General features: G+C 32.1%; 1 protein-coding gene across 1 annotated transcript in view; it reads right to left on the reverse strand.

Annotated features, from left to right (window-relative positions):
• LOC116774814 (ABC transporter G family member 20) overlaps positions 1 to 21,267 on the reverse strand; it is a 41,343-nt gene that overhangs the window by 8,523 nt on the left and 11,553 nt on the right. Inside the window, exons 2-5 of the mRNA XM_032667578.2 lie at positions 9,172 to 9,426; positions 8,735 to 8,894; positions 1,676 to 1,812; positions 1,091 to 1,216 (exon numbers count right to left, since the gene is read on the reverse strand). Coding sequence (XP_032523469.1) covers positions 1,091 to 1,216; positions 1,676 to 1,812; positions 8,735 to 8,894; positions 9,172 to 9,422 — 674 coding nt within the window. The 5' untranslated portion in view covers positions 9,423 to 9,426. The remainder of the gene's footprint in view (positions 1 to 1,090; positions 1,217 to 1,675; positions 1,813 to 8,734; positions 8,895 to 9,171; positions 9,427 to 21,267) is intronic.

Here is a 21,267-nt window from a genome sequence, read left to right on the forward strand (position 1 = left end):
AATATTATAGGTAGATTCCCAAACATAATTCCTATATTTTAATGCCTATTTATCGTTTCAGTTGCTACGACTATAAAAAAAAATTACTACATATTAATATTATTGAAAACAGCCATTTCTTTCTTATTTAGCTTAATAACAGTCGGTGTCAATGTAGGGTCTCTAACTACAGCCCTTATACTGGAAATTTAGTACACATAACACCGTTAATACATTTTTATTTTCTAACTTAAATAAAAAATCTTTTTTTCTTATTAATTCATAAATATATATTGTTTTTTATTATAACTCAAATGTTCAATAACAGATTTCTCTCATTATATTGTAATTATAAAATAGTATAAGTTCGCAATAGGAGGTTGGTAAATTGTACAAGAACATATAAATTTTAGATTATTATTGCGATAACGACCACAGCAATGGTTTTAAACTCATTTAAATATTTCGAGGCCCTGACCATGAATTATGCAACCGCTAAAAAACATCATGCTAATGACAAAAAAGGACTACCGTGTCTCACAGAGAAGAGTTTTATTGCTACCTAATAGTAACGTCATTTTTACATATAATAAAACTATACAGGTAGAATTTCCGTGCAAAAAACAAGATACAAAAGATTAAGAATATTTAGTTATTCTATATCTTATCTTAGATGAAATTAGTACCGAGATTTACCAATATATGTCAACTATCAAAAGTGCGACACTTTAATTTGTGGCATTAATTCGTGCTTGGATTGTAACAATTTTTAAATGATTGTTAGTTTCGTCCAACGTATCTACCTAAGAAAATTGCATAACAATAGTTTATGTACTGACTAATTGACATTTCCAATTTTTCGTAAAAACCTGTATCTGATAAGTAAATAAAAAGTAATAAACCTTTTCAAAATTTACGATACTATAAACAAGGAAAAAGGTACGATTTTTTATAGACAGAGGTTTGCGTGTAAAATATTGCATGCTAACTTCTTACGACCGAAAATAATCGGAAGTACTTAGATGAAAATGTGTATAAATCATATATTACTGCAGATTATTGTTATTTTACTTTTAAAGTATTCCTTTATTATTAAAAACTCATGTCTGACCCTTGCCGAAGCACTGGATCCACTCCAACCGTCGGTTCGTCCAGGATTAAAAGTTCAGGGCTGTGGAGCAACGCTGCGGCTAGGGACACGCGGCGCTGCTGCCCCCCTGATAAATTCTTGACTTGCCTATAAATATATCATATAGATTTATACAGAACATTATATAAAACAATACAAAGATATTCTTCGATTCAGCGTCAAGTACCAAAGGCCCTAGCATGTTATAGAAATTTATTAGTTCACATAAACATAAAAGATATTAATTATTGTTATTATACACTTTTAGGTAAATCATTAGTATTGAAAGATTTAGTATATAATATTTAGTTGACAGACATAGGATAATATTTGGTGGTAGGTTAGCTTTGGATTTTGATATTAAATGGTATCCTTATTATTGACGAAGAAAGATAGAGGGTTATTGAATTTTCATTTTATTTTAGAGGAAACTATAGAAAGAGAGTAAATTCAATTCAGTTAGTTATAATGAACACGCAAACAATATGTTGTTTGTAGAAATAATGCTTCTCACAAACTACGTTCTATATATTGGTTATAAAGAAAAATAAATGAACAATTGTTTACCTGGTAGGATTGGGTAATTGCAACAGATTTACTAGGAAGTCAATCCTTACATCAACAACTTTCGTGGCCATGCCTGCTATCCAGCCAAAATATATCATCGTTTCTCTGATAGAAAACTCTCCAAATAAGGCGATTTCCTGCAATAAGATACATTATATTGGGCTGTGTCCATTATACGACGGTGAATTATATTATTAAGTTTCCAACTAATATTTTAAGAAAACATTTGCGTCTGCTAACAAAATTAAATTCACGACTTTATCCCCACGTTCCATTGTGACATCTACGTGTCTAATTAAGTTCGAAACTATTTGTCTGGACGTTGAAGAAACTTTATACTTGTCGTACATCTGTGAATTCTAGATGGTTTAAGAACTTTTGTAACAACATAATTAACTTAAGAAACTAATTCTGCTTTCCGACCCTGAAACATGTGAATATAAAAAGTCGATTATATGTACAGAATTATCCAGTTTTGCTCGCCATTAAAAGAACTAGCTAGACAAGTAAATAATGTAATATGAATCACTATTTCATTCTTAATATAAAAATATAGAATTCTTCAATACATTTTCAACCAAATTATAGGGACCTGTTAAGTTATACTTATTTTATGAGATAATAGATCGAGGAACCAACAAAACTGGTTATGAGTTAGCGATGATCAATGTAGTGGTTCTTTTGTTTGTAAGTCAGGCAAATTTGCTCTAATTATTTGCTGGCGTTGCGAACTTCATCCAAATTACTGTAAAATTTTAACTTCTCTTTACAATTTTATTATAAATTTGCTATTCGATGGTTTTAATAGAAAAGTACGATTTGCCTCATTTTTCTCTATTTATCTCTTTGTTCTATTTCTCCATAAAGATTTTATAGCTCTTAATATTGTAAAAATATCTATTTTAGTCAATGTCAGAACAAAATAACGCGCTGTTGAAACATTAAAATATTAGATTGAATTTCAATAACTATAGTGATTACTATAACAGCTTAGGAACATATAATCTTGCGAAGAGTTCAGCATTGTTTAATCACTTGAATAGAAACGCTTTATAGATTACAGGTTTAACAGAATAACATTAAGTTATGGTTTAATGAGGCCTCTACTTCCTGTGACCTAATCGTCAATGATAGATATCTGTTCTGTTAGCCGTGAAGTCATATTTCCTATAATTATGAATTATAGACTGTCAATATAAGCTGTGTTTACATTGCGAAACACAAATATATTCTGCTATGTAAATATTTATTTTGTGGAGTCTACTGGTACTTGTTCAATACTCAAGTGTACCAATAGTTTTATGGAATGCCTCAAGTGGGTAATATTTTTCTAGTATATATGTTTAGAACAAAGAAATAAACAAAATAAAATGAATTAATTACGATTCCCGTATAATGATGGGTTCGCATAGACACAGTAACTACAACAGGTACTCATGTGAGAGCACATGTTGCATGGTTGATTTGACGCATTTTATTTCTTTGTTTAAGGTACTTTTTAATTATAGATCTAAGTCATTGAATGTTTGGCGCCGACTAAGGCGTAAATTAGTATAAATGAATTATATTAACGTAGTTTTGAGAGTTCATTAAAAAGAATAATTTTTATTTGCAGCTTAATATTTTTTTTAGATTTTATTTTATAACTTTACTTCACCAAAACTTCTGATTGCTAATATTAACTACGTGTACGTTTTTTTTTTTCAAAATCTCGTAATGTTAAGTTAATCCCTTACTTTTATATGAAAAGATATCCCAAAATCCGACTTTTTGATAAAAAGTTATTCTCAGTGAATTATTGCTGTTAGAGAATTATGCTTCTTTATATATTAAAAAAAATTGTATACGCTTCCAATTGACAACCTCCGTTTCATCGTCGGTTAAGAAATTATTGATGCGTTATTCGCATTTACGACAAAGCTTGTTGAAAAGTAAATAAACGTCCGATCTATTACAAGAAGAGTGAATACCAATATATTTATTTTATGTTCATAAGTTAACATAACCATTTTTTATTTCATTACTAGGTGTTAAATTTTAATTGGCTATTGAACCTATTTTCATTATTATTTTGTAGGTTCTGTTCTTTATATTAAATAAAAAAATCGTATATATATATTCTTTCGCATTTTACCAAACTGTAAAGATTTTATCGTATAGTTTCTTTTTATAAAGTTGAATACAAACTGAACATTTAAGGGGTATTTCCCAATAATGATACATCTAGATATCCTGTATTAAATACAAATGAAAATCAATAATTGCATAACATTTAATCCTGAAAAAAAAAAAACAATAAATCAAGGCATGTCATAAAACAAGCCAGTAAACAAAGTGTGCTAAACTTTCCAACTAAAAATAGTGTTAGTAAAGTATCTCAACAAGACAACGAAAACAAAGATAACAATTTATAACAATTAAGACCCCCTCTCGCATGAATTATAAAAAGGAAACAACACAAATAAGCAAAAACAAGAAGTATCTTCCAACCCGGTTGTCACTATGGAAGATTATGACTAAAACCCTCCAAAGAAAAGAAAAAATAATTTACCTAAAATTATCCCATCACCCAGAATATCTAAAAAAATGTATATGTTTACATACAACGTTAGAAGTTTATCGTCTTATGAACGTATAATAGAACTCTCAGAAGCACTAAAGAACGTAAACTTTGATGTTATTAGAATTTCGGAAACAAGACTAAGTGGCTATCTATCTATCTCTAATAGAGTCCCCTATATAGTCATACAAAGAAACAAGAGATATTTTCTTCAAGTATCTGCGCCCACAGATGCCGCAAAAGAAGAAGAGATAGAACTGTTATACATAAATCTGTATAAACCTATGGACCTTGGGCATAACACATACGATCATAGGTGATTTTAATGAAAAAATAGGATACCCTTAACTCGATGAACATCTAATAATGTAAGCTTATGGGTATAGTGAAAGAAACCAAAGGGATCAAAGAGTCATCAATGTTGCAATTGAAAGTAAATTAGCAATTACAAACATTTATTTCAAAAAGCACCCAAAGTTTAGACAGACCTAGCGTTCACCCAATGGGGAGTATAAAAATGACTACATTTTATCAAATAAACCTGATAGGGTGCAAAATATTGAGGTATGCAATCTAAATTTCTCTTCGAACACAGACCAATAAGAGCAACGATAACTTTATCAATATTGAAAAAGAACCAATCCATATTTAAAAACATACAATATGCTACACTGAAAAGCGATGAAGAAATCACTAAATACCCAGAGAGCATCTCGGCCCACCTACCAACTCTACTAGAAGAAAACTCCTTGTAAAAATACATCAGTCTCAACCTTTTACGATGCAATAGTAAAAGATGTTTCTCAAAGCCTTCAAGAAGCCAGAAGCCAGAACCTTCTCCATACGAGAAGAGGCCTTTGCTCGGCAGTGGGCTTCGATAGGCTGTTGATGATGATGATGGTGATGAAAATTGAACTGGAGGCTTTGCAGAAGCTAAGAAGTTAACGCATAAAGTACGACTACACAAAATACGGATCGGAAACTATAGAGAGACATCTAGTAGAGTCAGACGGTCCAAAAAGAGCTTTTAAGGATCTACGTACCAACAAGATATGGATTGAACGACTAAATAATTAGGGGAAAACTTTTAATAACCGTAAAGATATGATATAAATTGCAACACAATTTTACAAATCTTTATACAGCGCCCAAGAAGTTACTGAAAATATTAACCCTCCAAACTAGACAGCTGCCAACGAGATGCACACCATTTGTCGAAATAGAGGTAGTCCAGGCAATAAATAGGCTAAAAAAAAACAAAAGCCCCGGCTCAGACAACATCACAAATGAAGCCATAAAAGCAGGCCATTAATTACTGGCTCTACCATTAACTAACCTTTTTAATAGCATCTTGGAAACTCTCAAAACACCGACACAATTATCATAGTCAGAAATAATATTAGTATATAAAAAAGGAGACCCGCATGATATTGCAAATTATAGACCCATAAGCTTAAAGCCATGTATATATAAGTTATTCTCCTTCCTCATAAATCATAGAACGAGTACCACATCAGAAGCCAAACAGCCTATGGAACAAGCAGGCTTTAAAAAGAGTTTCTCTACAATAGGTCATATTCATACTTTGGAACTACTCATTGAGAAATATCAAGAAAGTCAGAAAGCTCTACCGCCTATATCCACTACAAAAAAGCCTTCGATACCATATCACATCCAAGTATTTGGAAGGCATTAATAGAACAGGGGGTAGGGAACGAATATATCCAAATATTGAGAAGCATTTACAGCAGCAACACGGGTAGAGTTAAAATGAAAAACTTTTGACGAAGCTGCTCTAACAACAAAGGAGTAAGGCAAGGTGACCCGATTTCCCTAAAACTGTTCGCTGCTGTCCTAGAGTAAGTAATAAGAAAACTGAACTGAAAAACCAGCGGGCCTAACATAAATGGCAACTTCCCGAGTCACCTCCGATTTGCTGACGACTTAGTACTTGTGTCAGAATCTTGGTAGCAAATACAAAAAATTATAAATTCATTAAACGAGTTGAGCAGAGAGGTAGATTTAGAAATGAATCTCACTAAGACAATGCTAATAACAAACAGCATAGAAACTACAATATCTGTCGGTGACGAAGTACTAAACTATACACACTAATATATATACTTGGGAAAGCAAATTAGTTATAATAAGAAGAATAACTACTTCGGACAAATATTGGAGCCTGAAAGAAATCTTTAAAAGTAATAAGCCAATAAAAATTAAAACAAAAGTTATTTCGAGTTGACTTCTACCATGTTTAACTTATGGTTGTCAATCCTGGAAATATCATCATCATCATCATCATCATCAGCCTATCGAAGCCCACTGCTGAGCAAAGGCCTCTTCTCACATGAAGAAGGTTAGAGCATTAATCGCCACGCTTCCTCAAGACGGGTTGGCGATTTCAATCTTATTATTTGAAATTATAAGGCCAGGTTTCCTCACGATGTTTTCCTTCACCGTTTGTCAGTGGTGTCTAAATACTCTTAGAAAGTACATATGACTCGGAAAAGATGACATTGGTACTTGCCAGGTTTCGAACCCGCGCCCTCACGTATGAAAGGCGGGCCTTTTAACCTCCAGGCCACCACGACTTTCCTGGAAATATACCGCAGAAATAAACAGAAGAATTACTTCTTGTCAACGCGGACTAGAACGAAGCATGTTAAATATTAAAAAATCTCAAAAAATACGCCACACAAATTTAGAAAACTGTCTAAAGCTGTAGATGCACTAAACTGTGCAAGTAAAGATACAATAGCTAGACAAAAAAAAAAAATATTAGTTATAAATACCATTGTTACATTTGCTTTTATGCAAGAAATATAAGACTTTTTATGTATTTATTTATTTATCATAAATTTGATTACAGAATCTGACCTATCAAAAGTTTTGTAACACTAAGTTATAGTAACCAAGCCATTGGGAACACAATTGATTTAGCTTTTAGCTCTTTGATAGCAGTTGTTTGTTTTTATAGCTGTAGGAATATTACCGAAACGTCAAACGGTTTTTGCTTATTGACGTCAAGAACCAGTTGCATGGTTGTAATAATAAATAATGAAGGCATTGACGTTGTTATTTTACAAAAATAACATATAAGCTGTGCTCTTCTTTGAATTACACCACTTTGAAATTATGCGTCAATATGATGTTTTTCATAAAAAATATATTTTGTTATTTTCTTTCTCCTGTTACTTATTACATTTGTTATTCAAAATTAGCTCGTTACGTTCCAATAGTTTAACCTTTAACTTGATACAAGTCCTTGTTATTTATAAATCTAGTTACATAAGTAGGTTTCAGATATTTGTATCTGTAGATCGTGTTTGAATCTTAATTTTATACTGTCAGTTTAAACGTCTTTCACGAATAATTAGTATAAAAGATATAAGTAATATATATAAATAAATCAGTCAGGAATTAGGTTGGAAATCAAATCAAATTTTAGGATACTTAAGAGGTTATGATTGTGTAACCCTTACAATGATTGTAACGTTATAAACATGAATCAAACAATATATTCCGACGTGCAAGTGAACTGTTGAACGTAGACTATGGAAGAGATTAGTTAACAAGTAGCAGATGGATTTAAAATAAAAATATATGATTGAACTCAAGGCTTTCCATCATTATAACTAGTATTTCTATTTTGCTATCGTAATTATTTATATCTTAAAATAATCATTCACTTTATATTCACTGATTTCTTAACTAAAAACTGTGTTAAACGTGCAAATTATACAACATCACGTCTAATGTATGCAATACAAAAATCAGAAATTCATTAATTACTCTCTTGTATCTTACGATACGAGATCTCGTATTACTATATCCAAATAAAATATAACACCGGCAAACATGTTTTAGGAATATTAAAACTATTAAAAAAATATTCATACTTAAAATATTGTGTGAAACATCATAAGTCATATCATATAAAATACAATAGGCATGGAAATTTTTATATCGAAATACGAAAGGTAAGGTTTTCTAAAAATATTTATATCATTGATACAGTAATAAGATTCAGAGACTGGCACACTATCAGCACCAAATAACCGAGTAAGCGTGCAACCGAAAAATAAATATCGCTTAAATTTCGAGGATTTCAAACGATTTCTTTTCAAAGGCCATGAAGGGCCTTATAAATAGAGTTTTATTGGTGGGCTGAAAAGGCTCCTTTATAGAGCACCCTTGCGGTTAAGATTAAGATGTTATCATTGATAGAGTCTTTCTTATTTTATGTATAAAGCCTGTTGTTATGCTTGATAGATATTTATCTGGTGATGACTTTAAACAATTTTTTTTAATGTTATGATTTTTAATATTAATTTAACAACTATCATTTCAGAAATGAAACGTATTTTTTTTGCCATCTATCTTATATTATAGAGTAAGGGATATTCAAACAGACTAGCATTTTTAACTACATATTTCAGCGTTATCGATACCTTTTCTAAATTTTGTTAATATTAAATAATCACAGAAAGCAGTACCTGAGGCATGTATCCAATTCTGGGTCCCGGTACCCCGCTACCGGGTCCACCGGGTCTCCCACCTAAAACCCAGATCTCCCCGGAATTTAATCTCCGCCTTCCAACTATACATGACAACAGTGTAGTTTTTCCACACCCTGAAGCACCAAGAAGGCCGTATCTGATGAAATAAAAATATATTAATTTCATTTAACTTAATTTCAAGGAGTGAAAACTCGCAACTCTAAAAATAAATTTAAACCTTAAGTTCTTCTTTTTTATAAGTGTATAGAAAATTAAATAAAATAGTTTCCAGTAAAATAAGTCTCGACTGCAATGGTCTAGCACTAATAAAACAGAATAAATCAAATCATAAAATATAATTTTGCAACCCGTTGTAATAAACCTAAATAAATTTCAAAACAAAAACAGAATAACAATAACAAAAATCAACTTACATTGCACCTTTCGGTACCGTCATATTTAACCCATCAAGGATGATATTTGGGTTATTTCTGGGTCCATACTTCTTGTGGGCTCTTCTAACACACACCGCTTGCTGTCTTCGTGAAGCTACTGTGGACTTTTGAGGTTTCAGCATTCGGTTTCTTCTGGCGGTCAAATCCTCTTCTATTGTACTGATAGTCACGCTATCTGGACCCACATCTTCCATGTTTATGTCCGCACCTTCATTGTCGTAGGCTGTCATGATTCTGAAATATATATATATATAAATAAGTATTCTTTACTTCTTATTAAAACTTCGGATTCCTTTGTGCAAACCAAGCTTGGATGCTTCATTTTGGTGACAAAACATATTCATAAACATAAGATTGACAATGGGCAATTCTATTTCATATTTGTACTTGACATATCACCTTTGGCTTCGTATTGTTTTGTATATTTAAATGTCTACATTAATTTGATGTTTTGCTGTAATAACATCGTCATCTATGTGGCAAGGACGGTTATAGGTTATTTTTAAATTCATGCATATTCTAAAAATAAATTTGATATCTTGTGTGTCTATAGATGAGTCATTCTAGCAGACAAAAAGCTCTCATCATGTGCCAAATTTTCAAACATAAAAACCATTATACAGTCATCAGATACAAGTATTACTTCATTCTACACAAAACTAAACGTTATCGCTATTAGAGTATTGTGTTAATTAATATATAACTGCTATTTTATTACTATCATAAATATAACTATAGCTCTGTAATGAAAATTAAACTTCTAAATTCTTATTTATATCAGTACTAAATTTTCGAAGTACATAAACTTGTCAAAGTCCCAACTTCACCTATATTTATATAGTCAGAATGATCATTAGTTCGTTTTTTAAGATCATAAAATTATTCCCGTAAACAAACTATTTTATCTACATTTTATACATTTTACTTATACATATATAGTTTAAGAATATCAGAAGATATCCATTTAATAAATTAATATTCAAATTGTTTTTATGGTAATTATCTCAGAAAACATTTGCATGGAAACAAAAAAAAATACTAATTTCCTAATGGAAGGCCAAGAGTAGTATATTAAGGTGTCAGGTTTCAATGACATATAAATAGAAAATATGTGATGTGAATGGAAAATTTTGAAAGAATATAACTATGGACTGATTTGTTGTTTCATTAAAAATCTCTTAACGACTTTAATAACCTTATATGAACATTATATGGAGTTAATCCGCAACCTATTCAAATGTCGAAAGATTTACGATGAATGTATTTTTTTCTATTAATCAATCTCGGAATTCCGAATATTTCCTTGTCTAACAGTTATGTTTTGTATAAATGTAAGTAACACAGACAGACAGTAAGTTTCGCTGCCGGTTGGTTACCGTACATGTTGTTTTTCCACAGTTTAAACATCTAGAGCGTATTCCGATATTCATGCGGATTGAGGCACACTCAAAATCCAGTTATCTTCCTGATATTATCTATATCTATAATATCAGGGAGTCAGAACAATAAGATTATTAAATATTATGCACTGTTAATTTATGTAGCTTTAAACATACAGCATCGTATAGGTATGTTGTATTTTAACCGTAACATAGTTTGGCAATTACCGCGTGACGTCAGTACTAACATATCTGTGTAAGTTCTATTAATTTTTTTGTATAAAATGATGATGTTAGAAAAACCGAAAAGGATTCCTCTGATAAACAAGTCATGACGTAAACGTGTTTATGACGGAAGCAAGGGGAATATTATCAAATTATTCCAAACCGGTTTTAAAGTTATTATACATGATAAACTTGAGCAGATTTTCTCATAATTGTGTCTGGTCTCATAATTTATGTCATTAATGAAAACATAACATCATATGGAAAAAAAATATATAAAGTTTTTACGTACAACATATTATATGTATATATATTATAAGTCGTTATAATATATATACATGTAATATATATTGTACGTAATTGGATTATATTATAATATTCGTCGGATAATTATTGAAAATAATTGTATTTAAACGAGAAAGTAATGTTTAATATAATCCAAGTTTTTAAATATTTTTTCAGTTTTATTATAACCAGTGCCTATCATTGAGTTGTGTAGAAAAATGAAACTAATATTTTTCGGATTACTACGCGTATTTTATTATTTTAAAGAACTCCATACTCCCGACGTTTCGGTTACTTTGCAGCAATCGTGGTCACGGGTACTATAGTTTTTTAAAATAATAAAATACGCATAGTAATCCGAACAATGTTAGTTCCATTAAATGAATACTCGCGAAAGTCCCAGATCTCATAATGTAGAAGAATGTTCTAGTCTTGTTAATTACCTTCTGGCCCTTAATGGTTTATTGACTTTTGATAATCGAGTGTCAGTAAATTGGTGAACAAATTAAACTAAAACGTGTTAAAATTAAAATATGTACTATATTTAAGTCTAAAACGGACAATTTTGTTCTTAATTCAAAGTCATTTCCACTACATCATACCTGTTTTGGCATATAAAAACCGATTTAATGTAATTTCAAACGGCCAATAGGAGTACACTATTAAAGGCGTTTTAGGCCAAATAAGGATGGTCAATAATTTCGTACGTCTCTTATTTATTTGGGCATAACAAGGTTCCGAAAACGTGTCAGGGTTTTAGGTTAAATAAGCACCGAATCGATTCTTCATTAATAACTTGGCATTACATCCAAAAACGATAACCTTATTTACTAGTAACATTAATATATAATTAACATATGGACTCATCGAGATTACTTTTATTACACCAAACATATTTTGAATCGGTAGTACACGTCCGCTGCTATATATGTATTTAATATACATATGTACATTTTTTAGACTTTTAAATAAATTATCCTAGTGTTATAATATTATTCGACTATCAGCAAAAATTTCTTAACATTCTTAGGAATAATGTACCTTGGTACAAACATACATACAATATAGACATAATTGAACTATAGTTTTGCGAAATATTCAAAAATATTAATGTTTAATAATTTTAATTTTCCGTATCATCTTTACATAGGTTTCATTCCTTTGATCTTGTCACCATTAAAGTTAATCAATTTACATTTTATATTTTGATCAGAATTTTTCCAATGTAAACCATGTTTACTCAACTCTAAAGCGATTTTTAATCGATAGTTTTTGTTACGGAATGTAAGATAAATTATATATATCCTGTCTCTAACGTAAATCGTACAAAGGTATTTTATGTAGCTCGTTTAGCTTGTGTTGCCTAATTTGATTTCCCCACTTTGTATTTCATGTTATCGTAAAGTCCATTATGCCTATATTTTGACTCCCTGAACATTAAATACATATACATATGTTATTCTAAATATCTTTTTTCAACGCCACGGTACATGAAGAAGAACCTCTTAAAAATGGTATAAATTAAATATATGCTTACTCACTCAGCAGACCCATAAGGCCTGTGGTAGTTTTAATAAAAATGCACACCTTAGAATAAAATTAATACACTTTTTAAGTAGGTGCCTTATTAGTATAAGCCGTATTGAAGATGTTTATTATACGAAACATTTTATTTGGACGGCATTTATATATATTTAGATATGAATTAGCACGTCACAAAAATAGACGTCAAAACTTTTGAATAATGTAATCAATAGTCGCCTAGGTCACTTATTATAATAAGTTATCCATAAAAAATGTTAAAACTAACATCATTATTATGGACACATAACATAAATGTCAAAGTACTTAATCATTGGTCATTGAGATTCTAGTTAATAGATATATTTTAACATTTTAAAGTAGTTATCCCTGCACTTTGTATCATATGAAATGGAAATCTTATTCATAATGCCATTTTTTATATCTGAAACGTATAGCATAAAACGTATAGCCTAAAATTTTCTTTTCGTTTAAAATACGATGGCCGATTACGGATATAAAGAAAAGGGAGTAAGTTGGTGATAGGTGCTAATTCACATATTAATTATATTTAAAATCATATCGCAGGGGAGAGTTAATTTTCATTTAAAATTAGCAGTAGAAAGACTGTTTTTTCATAACTAGCAAAATAGTTCCATAACCACACTGAAAGGACAGTAAAGGATTTTTGGAAGAAAGAAGCATTGAGTGCTTTAATTGTCATAGAAATATGCTTAACGTTGTTGCTAGATGACCAAGGATGGATTTTATTAAATAAATAGGAAAATGATAAGATTATAAGGACATTATATAGAGAAATACGTACATGCCAATTCCAGCAAAGATAGTTACGGAGCTAAAAAAAGTACGCGGTGAAAAGTTGTTACCTCAGTTCAAAAACAGCAATGGTACTGTTATGAGCCTCGGGGTCGAAGGGTTTTTAAAAAAAAGATTTAGTATGGAAAGTAGACACGACCGTTTTTTATGGATGATGGATTGAGACTGAAATGTGTGATGGATGGCTGAGAGGGGGCAAGGAGAAGAGGTGCTGATGAGGCAGGAATAAGGTATAGAGTCAGCAGAAAAGGGTGCATTGGGAATATGTAACAGCTCCCCGGGGAAGACTAAACATCGGGGTTGAAATACGATGTTTAGGGAAAAGAGAAGGAGAGTTATATATTTCTTCTTAACGAAGGAGCTGGGATATCTCTAGATTCAGAACGACTATCATTGTTTCTGGTAAAAGAGATTGTTTCAGGGATAGGTATTTCTGCTGGTGAGGCTGATGAGTCTACTGGAGCGGGCATGGAAGGACGTGGAAAATTGAAAGGAAAACGGCCACTCGATTTAATATAAAGATAAAGTTTAAGAATACAAAATAAAAGAATGATACAAATTATAATTATTAACAAAATAGAATAATGAGTCTCATATTGAATTATAGGATGTTGGTCTAAAATTTTATCTGCCTCAGATGAAATTGAGTTTAATTCAGATCTCGATTCTTTAGTAAAGATATCAAGGTCAAAGTTATTTAATTCAATAGGAGACTCTTTCTTTATCTTAAACTTAAATTTGTCTGGAATACAGCAAGAGTCATTAATTATATTAAAATCGGATTTTATGGAGGTTACATTAATTACAAAATTATTAAATTTGGGTATCAATTTAGTAGACTTACAATATGCCACACAATTGATAGGGACGTTTACAATACCTGTTCCCATAATACTTAGTTCAATTATATTTTTATCTTGGCATTCTAGATAAAGTTTATTAGTTTGCGACTGCACAAAAATCCAATTATTGTTTGAGAGCGGTTTCCACAGGTCAATATTTCCGTAAATAAATTGCGTTTTACACTGTTTTGGTAGGAAATTAACGACTTTGGACATTATTTCACTTTCGCAACTGGGATTTGCACTTGTAGGGTATACAGTCATCACATCACAGATGAATTCACGGTGATTTATCGCTTTGCATTCCTTGAGTGATTCTAAGTTGCAGTATTCTAACTTATCCTTGGTCATTGCTATATATTTTGTATTAGGTATTATAAAACTAAAGGAATTTGGGTTAACATTCTTATAAGGAGTAGGCAAAGCAATTGTATGATATAGATTATATTCCTTAGGGGAAACTAAAGGTAATCTTAAAACAAACATAATTTTATTATCTAAACCATAACAAACTACATTAGAAATATTCATTAATACATGAATTTGGCTCAACGTTAAGCTTACAGGTAATTTATAATCTACGCGTAAGTACCTGTAGTTATCAACAAGTTCTTGGTATAATTGCGATGGACGCAGAATTGATGGATGAAGAATGTTTTTGCTGGTGAGAATAATTGCATTTGTTATGTCTTGTATTTGGAATGATAAGGTAAGTATCGATGCTTCTAAGCTATTGAGGATAGAATGAATATTATTTTCTATATCGTAAATGTTTGAAAGAGTAGTTATATTATTTAGAGAAATAGAGAATTTGTTGATAGCTTCATTGAGTACAATTTGATTAAGCTTAATTTTATGTAGAGTATCATTAAATTCACTTAAGGAAGAAGTAGTAATTAATATATTTTGCTTAATTAAAGATGCTATTCTCTTTTCGTTGTCTTGGATGTTTCGAATGGCATTATCATATTTAATAGCATCGTTTTCATCTAAAGTCCCAAAAATTGTTTTTGCCAAGGTTCCGATGCCTCCTACCCAGGCTCGTTTAACTCTTTTACTACTTATTAAATGGGTTATAGAGGAATACTCGGAAACCATATCATTGTATCTAATTGTAAGGGGTTCAAGAACATTATTACATTCCAAATTATTATTGGAAGTTTCGCTTAGAAATTGTTTACACAAGTGACGAGTTGTATTTAAAATGGAATTAATGTTTTTAATGTGTGGTTCAATATGAGAAATGTCTATCGGGGTTACAATGTCTAAATGACCTATATTAATTTTAAGTTCACCGATTTGATCAAAATATATTCCAGGACTCGAGTTGATTTCGTGTACATACTCTTGACAATAGCCTTGGGCCAGAATGCTGTAATAAGAGATACATTAAAATTATTTATTCGCAATAATAGTTATTGAATATAACTTAGTCTATACTTAAATAAGATAAAAAGGTAATATTTTAAGTAGAAGATTATATTTGAATATCAACGTGTTTGACTTCATCGTAATGATGTTTTACATGTCGTCTATTTATTAATAATGATAAAGTGTGATTCCCGTGTATTTTGACCACTTTGTATGGGCCTTTCCACAAAGGTGATAAGGCTTTTCGCAGCCTGAGATGATTTTTTAACATGACGTAATCACCCACTTTGAAAGTGGCAGGACGACTATGAGAATCGTAATAACTTTTGGACCTTGCTTTAGATTTGTGTATAAATTCAAGGGCTTTTTCACGAGAGTGTTTCATTCTGTGTTGAAGCATTTTAACATATTCGGGATAAGTTACCGCAGAGTTGTCGTCATATAGGGAGTCTGGAATTCGAGGTTTATGTCCAAATAATAATTCATAAGGAGAATAATGTGTTGTGGAATGAATTGAGGTATTGTATGCTAACATCGCGGTGTATACATAACGAGGCCAATTGTCTTGATTTTCGTTGACGTATGTTTTTAGATATTCTTTTAGGGTAGAGTGTGACCTTTCTAAGGCGCCTTGGGTTTGCGGATGATACGGCGACGACCACAACTGTTTAATTTTAAGGAATTCACATGTCTTCTTAAATAGTTCCGCTGTGAAATTGGTTCCTTGATCTGTGAGTATATGTTTAGGAATACCAAACATAGATATGAAGTGTACGAGACATTCACTGGATTCTTCTGCAGTATTACAGCGGATAGGATATGCTAAGGAATATTTAGTAAGGTCGTCTTGCATTGTAACAATAAATTTGAGTCGAGCAGTTCCAGATTCGGGTAATGGACCTACGATGTCAATTGAGAGTTTTTCGAAAGGAGTTGTTGAGGTTGATGTTATTATCATAGGCGCTCGGTTTATTCGACGTAGGGCTTTATTAGCTTGGCATGACTGACATTTACGGATATAATTTTCAACATCATTTCTCATATTTTTCCAATAAAATCGTTCACGTATACGGTTATACATTCTAAGGTTACCTAAATGACCTGCGATAGGAAGGTCATGATTTTCTTTAAGGATTTTTGGGATCTCACTAGGGGAAGGATAAATTATGTTGTCATGGTAAATATGGATTTTAATGTTAGTTCCGTCGAATAAGTAGCCTAACATATTAAATATTTTTACAAAAGAATGTTTGTCGAATGCGTTTTTAAAGTCGGATATGCTGACGTCGTTTATTGTTGGGTAAGTCATTAGTATTTGGTCGCGGGTGAATTTTAAGGATCTGTATATATCTGGATAAGAAAAATTGTCAAAGTGATGTACTTTAGTAAATAAGAAGAGATAGTGTTTATTTTCGACTGTAAGAGGTAGTGTGGTGAATAAGTCTCTTTCTAGTTTCAAGAATTCGTCGCGAGTATTTTCGGGGCAATTATCAAGTATTTCTTGAACATAGGGCATGGATTCGTCTAAGTCTATTGAAGTTGGTATTATTATTAAATTTTGTGTACATTTTAGCAGACTTTCATTGTGTTCTGTAATCGTGGTATTATATGTTCTTGTAGGGGATTTAAGGAAATTACTATAGTCATTGTCAGGCGATTTATCCTGGTTTTCAGTGGATTGAATTGTCTTGGGATTAGAGTCAGCGGGTAAAGGTAAGTTTTCGTTAGATAAATGTAGATTTTTAGAAGGTAAAGATTGTTGAGAGCTACGATTCGTTGATACAGGTAAAGTTTCAGGATTTTGTCTGCTAGTTGAAGGCTGTGGATTGGGTTCGACGTTGACAGGTGTATCGTTATTGATGGAACTAAAATAGTCTAAAACTTCTTGTTCCATTTCAGGGTTAAGAAGATTTTCAACAGCTGAAGGTGGGGACATTAAAAGACTTTGTAATTCATCCATGATGTCGGGTGAATTTGGATTTTGCTGCTGTTGTTCAGGGTTTGCGTTATTTTCTGGATATATAGGATTCACGGGATATCTCGAAAGGGCATCTGCGGCAGAGTTTAATTTGCCTTTGCGGTATTGAATGTCATAATCGAATTCTTCTAACTTTAAGCGCCACCGTTGTAGTTTACTTCCTGGATCTTTATGGTTGAATAACCATTTTAAAGGTCTGTGGTCTGTAATTATTATGAATTTATGACCATAAAGGTAAGGTCGAAAGGTCTTACATCCAAATAAAATAGCTAATAATTCTTTTTCAGTAGTGTTGTAATTAATTTCGTTTTTGTTAAGAGTTCGAGAGGCATAAGCTATTGGTTGTTCTTTATTCAGATCTCCTTGAGAAAGGATTGCGCTGATAGCATAATTAGAAGCATCACATGTAAGGGTAAATTGTTTTGTAAAATCTGGGTATATGAGAAGAGGGGTGAAATAAGACGTGCTTTTAGGTTTTCAAAAGCTAGTTGGTGTTCATTATGCCAAATAAAGGGAATATCTTTCTTTAAAAGAGTTGTTAAGGGTTTCGCTGTTTGTGAAAAATCGGGAATAAATTTTCTGTAATACGACATGAGGCCTAGGAATGATTTGACATCTTTAGGACATTTTGGAATTGGAAAACGGGATACAGCTTTGACTTTTTCAGGGTCAGGTTTCACACCTTTATCAGTAATAAGATGACCAAGATAAGAAACTTCTTTTCTAAGAAACTCGCATTTGTCAGGCTGAAGTTTGAGATTGTGTTGTCTGAGACGATTAAATATTAACTCAAGATTTTTAATATGTGAATTGAGGTCATAAGAATATTTACTATGTCATCTAAATAAACAAAACATCTGGTACCTTGGAGTCCTGTGAGCACTGTGTTCATTAGTCTTTGGAATGTAGAAGGTGCGTTTTTTAAACCAAAGGGCATCCGTTGAAATTCGAAATGTCCTTGAGGAACATTAAATGCTGTTTTTGCTGCGTCTTTTGATGTCATTTTAATCTGATGAAATCCAGATGCTAGGTCGAGAGTTGAGAAATATTTGGATTTACCAAGCTGATCTAATATTTCGTTAATGTTAGGTATTGGGTATGAATCACCAATTGTAACATCGTTGAGGCGTCTATAATCGATTACAACTCTCCACTTCCGTTGTCCAGAAGCATCTAGCTTCTTTGGAACAACCCAAATGGGAGCAGACCACGGGGACATAGAAGGTTTTATGATCCCGTCTTTTAACATTTTGTTAACTTGGTTCTGAACTTCTTTTTTGTGGCATTCAGGAAAACGGTAGGACTTAACATGTATTGGCTCGTTGTTCGTTGTATTGATTTCGTGTTCCAGAGTCCTGGTAAAAGATAGGGGATCTCCAGGCAAATAAAAGATATCTGAGTAATTCGAGCAAATGTTGTGGAGAGCATTGGCTTCTTCGTTATTTAAATGTGAGGTTCTTAATTGATTTAGAACTTCTTGGGTGCGCGAAAGCGAGTCATAGGATTGTACGGTATTAATAGAATATTCAGGGGATTTATTTTCTGTAATACTGTCGGAGTCAGTCGAAATTAGGGTAAGGAATATATTGGAACAAAGTGATTTAGGAGATTCGGATACATTGACAACGGATATATTAACCCTATTGTTACCTTTTACTCTCACTAAACAGTTAGCTATGAGGATGTCTTTGAATTGGTTTTGGTCTAATATGAGCCCTTCTTTCACTTCAGGGTTTGAAACAGAGCATTCTATGATCATTTCGGATCTAGCAGGAATAGTATAGATTGGTTCATTAAAATACATCGGTATTTGAGTTCCGTTTATTTGGAGTTTATTCGTTGTATAATTAATGTTGCAACCGAATGAATTGAGCATATCGGTCCCAATGATTCCATCGTAAGGTAAATGTATTTTATTTATAACATGAAATTTATGACTCACACATTTTTTTAAGGAATCGGATAAATATAATTTTAAGGGAAAATGGCCACAAGTTTTTGTAGAACTTTTGTCGGGTTCAATCCCTTTCAAATCTATTTGTTCTTTTGTTAATTTTACAGGTTTCTGAATACAACAGGATTTAATTAAACTAATTGCTGAGCCAGAATCTATTAGCAAAATTAATGGAATTTCAGAAATTGACGAATTGATAATAACATGAGGAAGTAGTACTTTGGTCGGATCTGTTGTGATTTCAAAGATTTTTGTTTCATTATGAGAAACGGATACAGCGGACTTTGGCAGACGAACACTTTGCTGTTGCTGCACGGATACAGTGGACTTTGGCAGACGAAGACTTTGCTGTCGCTGCACGGATACAGTGGAGACTGGCGAATCATGTAACGATGCCAGTGGTGAATTGATACTCCGATTGCCATGTAGCGGAATCGGTTTAGATTTTGGGGTGCCGATTTTTGGCTTGGGCAGTCCCGTTCGGCACAGGGACGAGACTTTTACTCGTTTTTTGGTAAAATGTCAACAGTATCGTAACCCTTTTCATCATTAAGGTTTTCAATAGACTGTTCATCATTAGTTTCTTCGGTCATAAAATTTATATTGGGCATAGTTTGAATGGGAATTCTTACATTTTGGTTTTGATGGAGGTTTCTGAACCGTTGGTTATTGAATACGCGTTTGCGGCATTGTTCCAGGGTATGCCCGGGAGTCTTGCAGTATCTACAGATTATGTTTTTGGAATCATTTGAACTTTGCTGGCGATTAAAATTTGAAGTAGTTGGGTTTAGGTTCGGAACATATTGTTCATTTGGGATTCTACGATTGTTTTGAAAATTTGATTTAAAGTTATAAGGTTTATTTACACGGATGTTATCGTTTGTATTGTAATTAATATTTTTATTAAGAGATTGTTGAATTTTCTCTTCGCTGATCGCTGCATTTATTGCTTCATTTAAAGTTTTGACTGATTTACATCGCACTATATTTGAAATACGCGGTATTAATCCCATTTGAAAATGATGAAGGGCTAATTCCTCCATTGCTGCTGTGCGACCTATCATTTCACGGCTTTTATTTCCGTGTGAGATTGAAATTTCTGTGAGCAACGATGAAAGGCAAGTTTCTACTCTTAAAGCATATTGACTAACTGGTTCATTTAATTTTTGTTTGCATTCTTGTAACTCGGTCAATAGGTGAGCATAATGTTTACGGACACTAAACTGTGTCTTAAGAAATTCTTTTAGTTGTTGCCAGTTGGTGAATTCTTTAATGGAACAGGCGGTTTCGGCTTTTCCTTGTAATTGACATAGTATATATTTGAAAAGAATATCTTTTTGGGTTTCGGATGCCAATTCATAAGCATTATTACAATTAATTATAAATGAGTTTAATGTATCTCTTCGGCCATCATAGGGCTTAACGAATTTTAATAAGATTGAGAGCTCTAATTCTGGTTTAGCTACTGGTGTTTTCCTTTTGGACGTGGACCTGGTTGATGGTCCTGAAGGAGGCGGACAGAGACCTTCTCTATCGTCCTCGGTGTCGGTTACAGCTATTTCTGGTCTTTCATTTTTGGGACTTTGTGATCTACTTTCAGCCATTTTTAATCACCCCAAACACAGAAAAATATTTTACAATATAACAAAAATAATAATAAAATAGTCCAAATGTAATATAAAA

Source organism: Danaus plexippus, chromosome 23 (genome assembly GCF_018135715.1).
Source record: "Danaus plexippus chromosome 23, MEX_DaPlex, whole genome shotgun sequence".
Taxonomy (NCBI): Eukaryota; Metazoa; Arthropoda; class Insecta; order Lepidoptera; family Nymphalidae; genus Danaus; species Danaus plexippus.